The sequence below is a fragment of the Elephas maximus genome, chromosome 6 (assembly GCF_024166365.1).
Source record: "Elephas maximus indicus isolate mEleMax1 chromosome 6, mEleMax1 primary haplotype, whole genome shotgun sequence".
Taxonomy (NCBI): domain Eukaryota; kingdom Metazoa; phylum Chordata; class Mammalia; order Proboscidea; family Elephantidae; genus Elephas; species Elephas maximus.
Genome location: NC_064824.1, coordinates 36,199,703 through 36,212,731, shown reverse-complemented (window position 1 = coordinate 36,212,731; position 13,029 = coordinate 36,199,703). Strand labels below are relative to the sequence as shown.

The following is a 13,029-nucleotide window of genomic DNA, read 5'->3' as shown; positions in this document are numbered from 1 at the left end:
TAGTGTGGTGTTTTCATTAGTCAGAACTCTTGTCTACAAATGACAAGAATCCACCGCCAACTAGGCTAAGAGGCAAAAAAAATTTTCTACTTCATTTCCAAGGAGTGGATAGAGTTGACTTAGTAGACTCGTTAGAGCCCTGTTTTTTCCTTCATTTCTAAGATAATTCTTAGGATCCCCTGTGGCACAGTGGTTAAGTGCTTAGCTGCTAACAGAAAGGTAGGTGGTTCAAACCCACCAGCTATTCTGTGGGAGAAAGTATGGCAGTCTGCTTCCGTAGAGATTACAGCCTTGGAAAAACAGGCAGTCATACCCTGTCCTATAGGGTCGCTATGAGTCAGAATGGACTCCATGGCACGCAGCAATAACAAGAAGCTAATTCTTACTCTGCTGGCAATTTTTGAGATAGGTGCATTATATATTATTTTAAAGACGACCCATAACAACTTGTGGTTGTAGTACTTGCAATATTGAAAGGAGAGGAATTTTTCTCTTTCACTATCCATAGATATCACCTTTAATTACTTTAATGGGCACTTTTAGGATATTTGACAGAGACTCCTAATTTCATATAACCTGTTGCCTTCGAGCCGATTCCAACTCATAGCAAACCTATAGGACAGAGTAGAACTGCCCCATAGGGTTTCCAAAGAGCAGCTGGTGAATTCGAACTGCCGACATTTCAGTTAGCAACCGTAGCTCACCATAGCTGTTAACTACTGTGCCACCAAGCTCATATATATACATATATATATATCCATTTTTTTTTACTCCCTTCTCAAAAACAGAGCCCCAAATCTTAGACTGATGCATTTGCATTGTTCTCCAGAATAACTTGTCACTTTTCCCAGCTTCTCTTGTAGCTAGGTGTCATCACTTGTCTAGGCTCTGACCGTTCAGGTGTAATCAGAAGTGTTCTGTTAGACTTCTGGGAAGCTTGTTTATAAGAAGTTCTCTCAACTCAGAACGACTTCTTCCTTTGCTCTTTTGCCCTTTTTCCTTATAGTCTGCAATGTGATGACTCAAGCTCTAGCAGTCATTTCGGTCCTGAGGTGACTATGAAACAATGAATTAGGATGGTGGTCCTGAATGAGAGATAATCTGGGTTCCTGAGGACAATGCCTAGCCACCATATGATCCCTGCAGTGACCTTCTCCATGACTCTTCCATGTAAAAGAAGAATAGTAATGTATTATATTTGAGCTATAAAATTTAAAACAACAAAAAAGTCACATGGTTAACCTATAAATCCAAACTCGTTGCCATTGAGTCAATTCCACCTCATAGCGACCCTGTATGGCACCTATAGGATAGAGCAGAATTGCCCCGAAGGATTTCCAAGAGTGGCTGGTAGATTGCAACTGCTGACCTTTTGATTAGCAGCCGAGCTCTTAACCACTGCGCCACAGGGCTCCATCACATTATTACTCTGCTGCCTTAGTTATCTAGTGCTGCTATAACAGAAACACCACAAGTGGATGGCTTTAATAAACATAAATTTATTCTCTCATAGTCTAGGAAGATCGAAGTCTGAATTCAGGGCTTCAGCTCTAGAGGAAGGTTTTCTCTCTGTCAACTCTGTGGGAAGGTCCCTGTCATAAATCTTCCATGGGTCTAGGAGTTTCTCAGCACAGGGACCAAAGGATGTACTCTTTGTTTTGATCTATGCAGCAGAACTAAAAAATGTATTATATATCAAAGGCCTACATATAATGTTAAACATTACTGGAAATATTTTACTGGCATATGTTTCCTTAGGATATTCCAAGATAAAAAGGGGATAAAGGAAGCCTGAAAATATAATTTAATTCACAGATTACAATAGAACCCCTGGTACCTCTGAAGAAGGTGCCATTTTAGACAACCCTATAGTTTGTATTCTACATTCTGATTCACAGATATTATAGTTGGGCTCTAGACTACATTAATGATATATTTCCAATTTCAGAGTGCCATCTTAAACTTTCAAACGTACAGTCTTTAGGAAGAACAAGTGTAACTGAGCCTTTGTGTTAGAGAGACATCAGACAATAGAGGATGGGAAAAATGCATTGATCTCTTATGAAATCCAATACTGTCATTATACTTAAATTATTACCCCTGCCTGGTTTAAAGGATCGTATCGTGGTTACTCTGTACTTGAAGATGAAATAGAAGATAAATGATTGCATATGAGCAAACAGAGCACATATAAACAGTCAGGACCATTCATCGACATTTGAGCATCAATCTAATCTCTTGAAAATGAATAGGAAAAAAAAAATTAAAGTACAAAGTAAAATTATTACTGGTGAATAGTAAGAAATTTTAAACGTTTTAATAGCCAGTAAGCATTAGAAAAATATTTACTGTGATTTCATTATTTTAGGTTAAAGAAAAAAAAAAAAAAACTATTTCCTCTGATTGAAATATTTGAAGCATTTATTGGTGGTGGTTGCACGTGACTGATGTCAGGTTTTTGTATCAGTGTAATGCTGGCTTTGTAAACAAGCTGGCAAGTGTTCCCCTTCCTCTACATTCTGAAAGGAACATTAGGGTTGGTATTTTTCCTTATAAGTTTGGTGTAACCTACTGGTTACACGAAAGTCTTCTGGACCTCAGTTTTCTTTGTGTATTGTTTTGATTATGAATTTAATTTCTTTAATAGATATAGGAACATGTAGGCTTTCTATTTTTTCAGTTGTCAGTGTGGTAATTTGTGTAGTGATTTTTGTGATAATTTGTGTAGTAATATTAATTTTCAATTTTCTAAATGATTTACAGACTTTATTGTGGCTCCCTTAACCTTTGCTTTTCCTTTGCTTGGTTTGAATCAAGGCAAATAAAAATATTGAGAAGTATTACCCACTTTGAAAGTTCTAGATTTTATCATAGTTATCTAAAATAAAAAACTGAGCTGTTTCATTTCTTATTGTATATATAGTTTAAGGACATGAAAATAGAGGGCACTGTTTTAACACATTAAATTATTGAATCTTCAGGGAAAAATCTGTCAATCAAATTAAGGAATCAATAAAATTTTCATGACTTGTACTCTTTCATACAAGATAATTGTTTTTTTTTGTGTCACCATGAATCTTTTTGGCTCATTAATGGTGAAGAAGGCTAGTTTATATCTTTTAGCTAAAATTAGAAAGCAAGAAATTGAGAGGAAATGTTTGCAAGGTATATTGCAAAAACAGATTAATAATCTACATATATTAAATATCTGAAAATTAAGAAGAAAATATAAACAGTCCAAGAGAAAAGTAAAAAATGAGCAGAAAGGCAATAAATTAACTGAAGAGGACATTCTGTAAATATATGAACAATCTCTACCTGTTTGCTGATCAAAACTTCCAGTCAAAACATCTGAATGATGCCAGTTTTTAATGTTAAGTTTTAAAGATTATAAAATATCATGGTCTCCAATGGTGTCAAAGAGGGTGTGAAAAATTAATATCCTCCTATGTTTTTTCTTAAAATTATACATTCATAAAACTCTTTTGAAGGAACATTTGTCAATATATACAGAAATTCTTAAGATAGTTTGATCTTTTTATTTCATTGCAAGAATTTATACTAAAACCTACTCTGAAATGAGGCCAAGGATTTAGATACAAAATCTCTTATGCAACATTTTAAAAAATATTGAAATGCTAGGAATAGTCTAAATAATTAACTATTAGGGTTTTGTGAAAAACATCATTATATAAAATCATAGATTATTATATAGCTTAAAAACAATGTTTTAAAAGAATACTTAATGACAAGTAAACTTTTGATAAGATTGTTTTTTTAAATTAGATTACAAAATACCATGCACAACATAATTTTAGTTTTATGCATATATACATGTATTTTTAATATATGTGACATATGTATGTATCTGTAAGTATGAAAGACTCAAAAAATAAGAACCAAAATGTGATTCCTGATAGTGAATTATGGATTTGTTTACTGAACATCTTTTTTTAGTTTATGATCTTACAAGAGATTTAACATGAAAAACATTACTTTTATTTTTAGTAATAATGTAAACATGAAAAGCGGTGTTCAATCAACTTAAAATGACCATCGCTTTTCGTCTCCTATCGTTTCTGTCAATGCTGTTTCTTTCTTTTCTTTTTTTTTTGTAATCTTCTAAAAGTAATATGTACTTACAAGGCAAGAGAAAATGTACACAAAAGTGAAGAGAAAAAAAGAAATCAAGCTGTCCAAAAGATTATAGACAGAAACTTACAACTCTTTCCCACCTTTGTCTCCCAGTCCACTTCCCCAGCTCTTTCTCCCAGAAACATCATTGTCATCAGATTACTTTCTCTCTTTCCAGGCATAGCCCCTGTATACACAAACATCTTTAGTATTGCAGTGTAAACTATCCACAGTTCTGGACTTCAAAGGTTCTCCACTTCACCTCTCCGGTAGAGCTACATTTATGCCAATATCTACAATTCACCTGAAAACATATTAAACACAGAAATCAAGTTTTTAAATACTACATTTAGTTTCTCCAAATTTACAGTAAAAAACAATGAATTATCTCAATGCAATTTAGCAATGTGGATTGATAGAAAATGCTACATATTGTGAATATTTTGTATTAGTTACTCTAGAGTACTACAACATGTAATTATGTATACCTGGTTCCATGCTCATTTTTTGGGCCAGTGGCTATCAACCTTGGATGTTCATTGGAATTACCATACTAATGTTGTTGCTGCTGTTAGGTGCCATCTAGTCAGCTCTGAATCACAGCAATCCTATCTACCATAGAACAAAACAGTGCCCAGTCCGCCCTATCCTTACAATCATTGTGATGCTTGCGCACATTGTTGCAGCCACTGTGTCAGTCCATCTCGTTGAGGGTCTTCCTCTTTTCTGCTGATCCTGTACTTTAACAAGCATGATGTCCTTCTTCAGGGATTGATCCCTCCTGACAACATGCCCAAAGCATGTAAGATGCAGTCTCACCATTGTTGATTTTGAGGAGCATTCTGGCTGTACTTCTTCCAAGGCAGATTTGCTCATTCTTCTGACAGTCCATGGAATATTCAATATTCTTCACCAACACCACAATTCAAAGGCATCAACTCTTCTTCAGACTTCCTAATTCACTGTCCAACTTTCACATGCATTTGAGACGATTGAAAACTCCATGCCTTGAGTCAGGTGCATGTTATTTTCCAAGATGACATCTTTACTTTTCAACACTTTAAAGAGGTCTTTTGCAGCAGATTTGCCCAATGCAATATGTCTTTTGATTTCTTGACTGCTGCTTCCACGGGTGTTGATTGTGCATCCAAGTAAAATGAAATCCTTGCAACTTCAGTCTTTCCTCCTTTTATCATGACGTTGCTTCTGGGTCCAGTTGTGAGGATTTCTGTTTTCTTTATGTTGAGGTGTAATCCATACTGACAGTTGTGGTCTTTGATCTTCATCAATAAGTGCTTCAAGTCCTCTTCACTTTCAGCAAGCAAGATTGTGTCATCTGCATAATGCAGGTTATTAATGAGCCTTCCTCCAATCCTGATGCCCCATCCTTTTTCATATAGTCCAGCTTCTCAGATTATTTGCTCATCATACAGATTGAGTAGGCATGGCAAAAGCATACAACCCTGACACACACCTTTCCAGACTTTAAACCATTCAGTATCCCCTTGCTCTGTCTAAACAACTGCCTCTTGACCAACGTACAGGTTCCTCAAGAGCAAAGTTAAGTGTTTTGGAATTCTCATTCTTCGTAATGTTATCCAATATTTTTATGATCCACACAGTCGAATGCCTTTGCGTAGTCAATAAAACACAGGTAAACATCTTTCTGGTATTCTCTGCTTTCAGCCAGGATCTTTCTGACATCAGCAATGATATCCCTGGTTCCATGTCCTCTGAATCTTGCCTGAATTTCTGGCAGTTCCCTGTCGATATACTGCTACAGGCACTTTTGAATGACCTTCAGCAAAATTTTGCTTGCATGTGATATTAATGATATTGTTCAATAATTTCTGCATTCATTTGGATATTGTTTCTTGGGAATAGGCATAAATATGGATTTCTTCCAGTTGGATGGCCAGGTAGCTGTCTTCCAAATTTCTTGGCATAAATGAGTGAACACTTCCAGCACCACATCTGTTTGTTCAAACATCTCAATTGATATTTCGTCAATTCCTGGAGACTTGTTTTTCGCCAGTGCCTTCAGTGAAACTTGGACTTCTTCCTTCAGTAACACTGGTTCCTGATCATATGCTACCTCTTGAAATGGTTGAACATTGACCAGTTCTTTTTGACATAATGACTCTGTGTATTCCTCCTATCTTCTTTTTTTGCTTCCTGTGTCATTTAATATTTTCCCCCACAGAATCCTTCACTATTGCAAATTGAGGTTTGAATTTTTTCTTCAGTTCTTTCAGCTTGAGAAACGCCTAGCGTGTTCTTTCATTTTGGTTTTCTATCTCCAGCTCTTTGCACATGTCATCGTAATACTTTACTTTTTCATCTCGAGCCATCCTCTGAAATCTTCTGTTCAGTTCTTTTACTTCATTTCTTCCTTTTGCTTTAGCTGCTTGATGTTTGTCAACAAGTTTCAGAGTCTCCTCTGACATCCGTCTTGGTCTTTTCCTTCTTTCCTGTCTTTTCAATGACCTCTTGCTTTCCTCGTATATGATGTCATTCCACAATTTGTCTGGTCTTTGGTCATTAATGTTCAATGTGTCAAATCTGTTCTTGAGATGGTCTCTAAAGTCAGGTGGGTTCTTCTCAAGGTAGTATTTTGGCTGTCATGGACTTGCTCTGATTTTCTCCAGTTTCAACTTGAACTTGCCTATGAGCAATTTATGGTCTGGTCCACAGTCAGCCCCTGGCCTTGTTCTGACTGATGATATTGAGCTTTTCCAGCAACTTTTTCCACAGATGTAGTTGATTTGATTCCTGAGTATTCCATCTGGTGAGGTCCGTGTGTATAGTTGCCATTTATGTTGGCGAAAAAAGGTATTTGCAATGAAGACGTTGTTGATCTTGCAAAATTCTATCATTTGATCTCTGGAATTGTATCTATCACCAAGGCCATATTTTCCAACTATGAATCCTTCTTTGTTTCCAACTTTCGCATTCCAATCACTAGTAATTATCAATGCATCTTGACTGCAAGTTGCAAAAGCTGATAACGATCTTCAATTTCTTTATCTTTGTCCTTAGTGATTTGAATAATAGCCGTTTTAACTGGTCTTCCTTGTAGGCATATGAATATTATCCTATCACTGACAGCATTGTACTTCAGGATAGATCTTGAAGTGTTCTTTTTGATGATGAATGCAATGCCATTCCTCTTCAAGTTTTCATTCTCAGCATAGTAGACCATATGATTGCCCAATTCAATATAGCCAGTACCATTCCATTTCAGCTCACTAATGCCTAGGATATTGATGTTCATGTGTTCCATTTCATTTTTGACAATTTCCAATTTTTCTAGATTCGTACTTCGTACACTCCAGGTTCTGACTATTAATGGATGTTTGCAGTTGTTTCTTCTCATTTTGAGTTGTGCCACATCAGGAAATGAAGGTCCTGAAAATGTCTCCATCCACGTCATTAAGGTTGACTCTACCTTGAGGAAGCAGTTCCTCCTCAGTCATTTTCTGAGTGCCTTCCAACCTGGGGGACTCATCTTCCAGCACTATATCAGACAATGTTCTGCTGCTATTCATAAGGTTTTCACTGGCTAATTCTTTTCTTTTCAGAAGTAGACTGTCGGATCCTTCTTCCTAGTCTGTCTTAGTCTGGGAGCTCAGCTGAAACTTGTCCTCCATGGGTGACCCTACTGGTATCTGAATACTTGTGGCATAGCTTCCAGCATCACAGCAACACACAAGCCTCCAAAGTACGACAAACTGGCAGACCCATAGGGGATACTAATGTTAATAAACACCTATGCCTGGGCCCCACTCTCAGAGAGTCTAATTTTGTTGATGTGGGATATGGTCTAGGCAAAGAGATTATTAAAAGTTACCTAGGTGATTTTCATGTGTAGTCGAGATTGGCTGTTTTAGACCTTTCTCATACAGTTTCTCCTGTTTTATGTACATAACTAGTTACTATCAAGTTGATTCTGACTCAGCAACCCTACAGGACAGAGTAGAACTGCCCCATAGAGTTTCCAAGGAGTGCCTGATAGATTTGAACTGCCAATCTTTTGGTTAGGAGCCATAGCTCTTAATCACTCCACTGGGATTTCCATATGTATATACATGTATATATGTATTACATGCACATTATATATACACCCTCCAGGAAGATTTTAAATGCAGAACAAGGTTGTATAGTTTGTATATGCAATTTTTACAAGTAATGTCAATGATCTAAACAACTAAGAAACATAAAATCTGAATAACCTTACATAAGGCAATTAACCTTTCTATGTTGTTTCTGCATATCCCAAATGGTAATCTTAGCAATGAACTCTAACTTGGTCTTGTTAAAAAATAGCTACAGATCTCTTTCAAATTTAGAAGAAGATGCAAATGTTTAAACATGGAAGAAAATTATAAAAAGGATTTAGGAAAAAAAAGAGCTTTAAAATGATAAAGTCATTACACCTATTAAATTGATAGTACCAATTTTGCCGTGATGAGTGAGACATGCTTGGTGCCAGTGTTATAATGCTAAGTCACATGGTCTATTGTTGTGACCCAGCATGATCTTTCTTACATTTTGTATTCTAAAATTTTAAAATGTTATTTTAATATAATTCAAGCAGCACTTGGCAAGAAGTAAATAAGACCAGTGTTTATACATATAGCAATAGTCACAGAATTTGTGTTAATTGCCAAAATGAAAAAAGCATCCATATAGCTCAGCACCAAACTCTGCATTTTTAGTGTTCATTATTTATTCAGTCATCCTAATGTATTTTTTGATTATCTGAGGTGTGCAGAATTCTACATTAGAACTTCTGAAGATTTTAAGCCAATTTTTATAATGCAAACAAAAAGGGTATATTACAAAATATAAAACACAACACCCCATACAGTGAGACAGGTTAGGTCCTGTGCAATCATTAACAGGCAGGCAGCCAGGCAGGTAGGAAAGAAGGAAGAAAGGGAAATTGATGCAAATTTTTTTTTCTCCCTTAGTGTTTCAAGGAGCTCTGGTGGCCCAGTGGTTAAAGTGCTTGGTTGCTAACCAAAAAGTTGGCAGTGTGAACCTTTCAAGCAGTTCCGTGGGAGAAAGTTGTGGCAGTCAGCTTCTATAAAGATTTATAACCTTGGAAACCCTATGAGGCAGTTCTACTCTATCTCACCGAGTCACTATGAGTTGGAATCAACCAAAGGACAGTGGCTTTGGTTTTTGGCTTAGTATTTTCAAAATCATATTCGATGTCCATAATGAGAAACTCTGTAGCAAAATGCTTCAGGAGTTGAATCTGGATTTGAATCTTCACTTTGTCACTTAATACCTCTGTCAGATTGCCGAAATTACTTAAACTCTTTGAGACTTACCGTCCTCCATTGTTTAAATGCTTGCCACAATACTTAGGGATGTTATGAGGATTGTGTGTGATCATGTCTATGAAATCCTTAGCCAAGAGCTGGGCTAGATCCTCAATATATGTTCATTATTTAATTTATATAATTACACCGAAATCACTTTTACTTTCACAATCTTATTTGACTTTCAATTCTGTAAGATACATTTGAAGTACAACATAACAACTACCATCCAATAATAGCTTATCTTCTTTTTTTAGTTAATTTGTTTTATTATTCTGAGACTTTAAGCACTCCCCTGTTCATCTCTAACATGGCTGAGAATAAGGAATTAATCTAAGTTTAGGAAAGGGAAATGTGTCCTAAATTATACACTAAGGTTTATAGTTTATTATTTTTATGTTACTTAACTCATACCATTTTAGTGCATTAGACCCTTCCTTTCTCAAAATATCGTTCAGAGATCAAGGACATCATTATTGCCAGAGAGCTTATTAGAAAGGTAGAATCTCAGGCCCCTTTCCATTTTAACAAAATTCCCAAGTCATTTATATGTATGCATATTAAAGTCGGAGAAGCACTGCTTTAGTCTGTCAACAGATACTACTTTTTTGAAAATAGAGGATTTAAATTTTAAGGAAATTCTTATTGCATGTGTTCTGATTCTATCTCATCTGCTCATAAGTTAGATTTCTTGTAAAAAGCACAAAATCAGGTGTAAAAGACATATATATGCATATATATATTTACTGTCTTTTAATGGCAGTGAAAATATCAGCAAGTTACTAAAAACTTCTATGAGTCTCTGCTTTATCAACTGTAAAGAGAGGAGCTAGTTAGTACCTTTCCTGGATGCTCAATGGGAGTATTTAGAATATCGAATGAGAAGGCACTTTATTCATTTTCAAGCTCTGTATACACGTGAAGCACTATGGTAATCCATGAGTCTCTGAGCAGATAATATCCAGGATTTAAAAAATATAACCGACCATAGGTATATTAAAAATAAGAGCTTATTAGGGAAGAACACAGGGTGGCAACCTCACAGTTGGATTACTAACTACTTCTTTTTGACGCTTCATAGCGGAAATGGAGGGGTGGATTAGAGAGGGTGTGTCCTAAATGGAAGGAAAATCTGGATCTTTCATTTGACAATTTGTGTTGACTTTGCTTTGGTGGTCCAATCAATTGCTTTGTAATTAGCTGGCAATTAAAACGTGACTGATGAGAGCATAAAATAAGACAGAAAGCTGAGTTTTCTTCAGCACTTGCTTTCATTTTTTTTCCTAGAATTCTATTCAGTCAGTAACAGAATCTAAGGAAATGTCATATGCCAAGGAATTAGGCATGGCCGTCAGGCTCTCGTAAGGAATATATTTATGGAAGCCAATAGTGCAAACTCTGGTTCTTTCCATTACAGATAAAAAGACTTGTGGACCTCATGAGTTCCAGTGCAAAAACAACAACTGTATCCCAGATCATTGGCGATGCGATAGTCAAAATGACTGCAGTGATAATTCAGATGAAGAAAATTGTAGTAAGTAACTGTTGACAGCTCATTCAATAAGCAGCATGGTATATTTTCAGTTTGGTGGAGGTATAAATTTCAACCTATCTCTCTTGCCGTTCAAAATTTTGTACAGATATGCACATTTGGACAAAGATATTCAGACTAAATTGACCTGAATCTCACATGGTAGCATTATTGAAATGCTCATACTGGGAGTTATTTTATTATAGTTATCAGGAATGGTATGAAAGCATCATGACGTTTCATGCACCTGATGAGTATGCAATGAAGGAAGCCCTTGATTCAAGTTCCTACAATATGCTGAATGATGTAGAGACAGTACAAAACATACCATTCTTTATGAATGATATTCAGTTCATTTCTGTCTCAAATCCTTTTATGCTGCAAATTCACCCCTGAGTGTCTTTCAGTGAAATATCTTTTATTCTTTCTGGAGCGGTGAGCACCATATGTATTCAGGGTGCTTTCCTCTGAAAATAGAATAATGCTGTTATCATCTCCCTCCTGAATTCTTATGTAACATATTAAAAAAAAAAATAATTACCCCAAAATTTTATTTTCCAAAATATACGGCAGTATGTAAAATTGTGACAATGTCTCTATATTCTATCACTAAGTTCTAAATATATTTATTAGCAGCATTTAAACAAATAAATGAAAAACTTTCTGTTTGAACAGGGAAAGCAATCTGGTCGTGTGCTGTCAAGTAGATTCCAAATGATATTGACTGACATGAATTGAATTGTGTCCCCCAAAAAATACATGTATCAATTTGCCTAGGCCATGATTCCCAGTATTGTGTGATTTCTACCATTTTGTCATCTGAGGTAATTTCCCTATGTATTGTAAATCCTATCAGTATGATGTTAATGAGATGGATTAGCTGCAGTTATATTGATGAGCTCTACAAGATTAGATAATGTCCTAACCCAGTCTTTTTTTGAGATATAAAAGAGAAGAGAGTAGAGAGACATGGGGGACCTCATACCACCAAGAAAGCAGCACCAGGAGCAAAGTGCATCCTTTGGACCTGGGGTCCCTACACCTGAGAAGCTCCTCAACCAGGGGAAGATTTATGACAAGGGCCTTGCTCCAGAGCCAACAGAGAGAAAGCATTCCCTTGGAGCTGGTGCCCTGAATCTGGACCTGCAGCCTACTAGGCTGTGAGAAAGTAATTTATCTTTATTAAAGCCATCCACTTGTGGTATTCCTGTTATAGCAGCACTAGATGGCCAAGACAGTGACCCTATAGGACAGAGGAGAACTGCCCCATAAGGTTTCCTAGGCTGTAATCTTTATGGGAGCAGATCACCAGACCTTTTCTTCCACAGAGTGGCTGATGAGTTTGAACCTCTGACCTTTTGGTTAGCACCTAAGCCCTTAACCATTGGGCTACCATTATCCTTGCAAAGCAATATAATCATGTTTAAAATAAGATAATAATTTAATTCCATTTATTAAATATTTATATTCTGCTACTTCCAAAAAGTATTTGATGCAAATTAATAACAGCAATGTCTACTCTCACAGACATTTCACTAAACTGGGAACATTCATTTCCCAGGAGGTAGAAAACTAAATCTGCATAGGGATATCTCCTAGCCCCAGTTGCCCTTGAGTCCACTTTGACTCATTGGTGACTCCATGTATGTCAGATTAGAACTGTGTTCCATCGAGTTTTCAATGACTGCTTTTTTGGGAGTAGCTCATGAGGCCTCTCTCCCAAGGCGCCTTTGGGTGGACTTAAACTTCGAACCTTTTGGTTCTGCTCCACCCAGGGACTTCTAGGGATATCTGTGCTGTATTAAAACATGCAATTGCAGAGTCAAAGCCTTGACAAACCACTTGAATATTTGGCTTACAAAATGTCAGCTAATGTTTCAAATGACTTTCCAAATTTAACCTGACTCATGTCTGAGTATCAGGTACATTAAATATGAAATCTCTGGATTGTTGTGACCATGGAATGCTCTGAATATAAGAGCCTTTGTACATCCTTTTCTCAAAGATATCTCCCACATCATCTTAGGAAAGGCA

The 13,029-nt window shown here is 36.3% G+C and overlaps 1 protein-coding gene across 1 annotated transcript in view; it reads left to right on the top strand.

Moving 5' to 3' along the window:
• The window catches only part of LRP1B (LDL receptor related protein 1B), a 1,748,032-nt gene that overhangs the window by 1,571,154 nt on the left and 163,849 nt on the right, over nt 1–13,029 (top strand). The window contains exon 67 of the mRNA XM_049888441.1: nt 10,882–10,998. Coding sequence (XP_049744398.1) covers nt 10,882–10,998 — 117 coding nt within the window. The remainder of the gene's footprint in view (nt 1–10,881; nt 10,999–13,029) is intronic.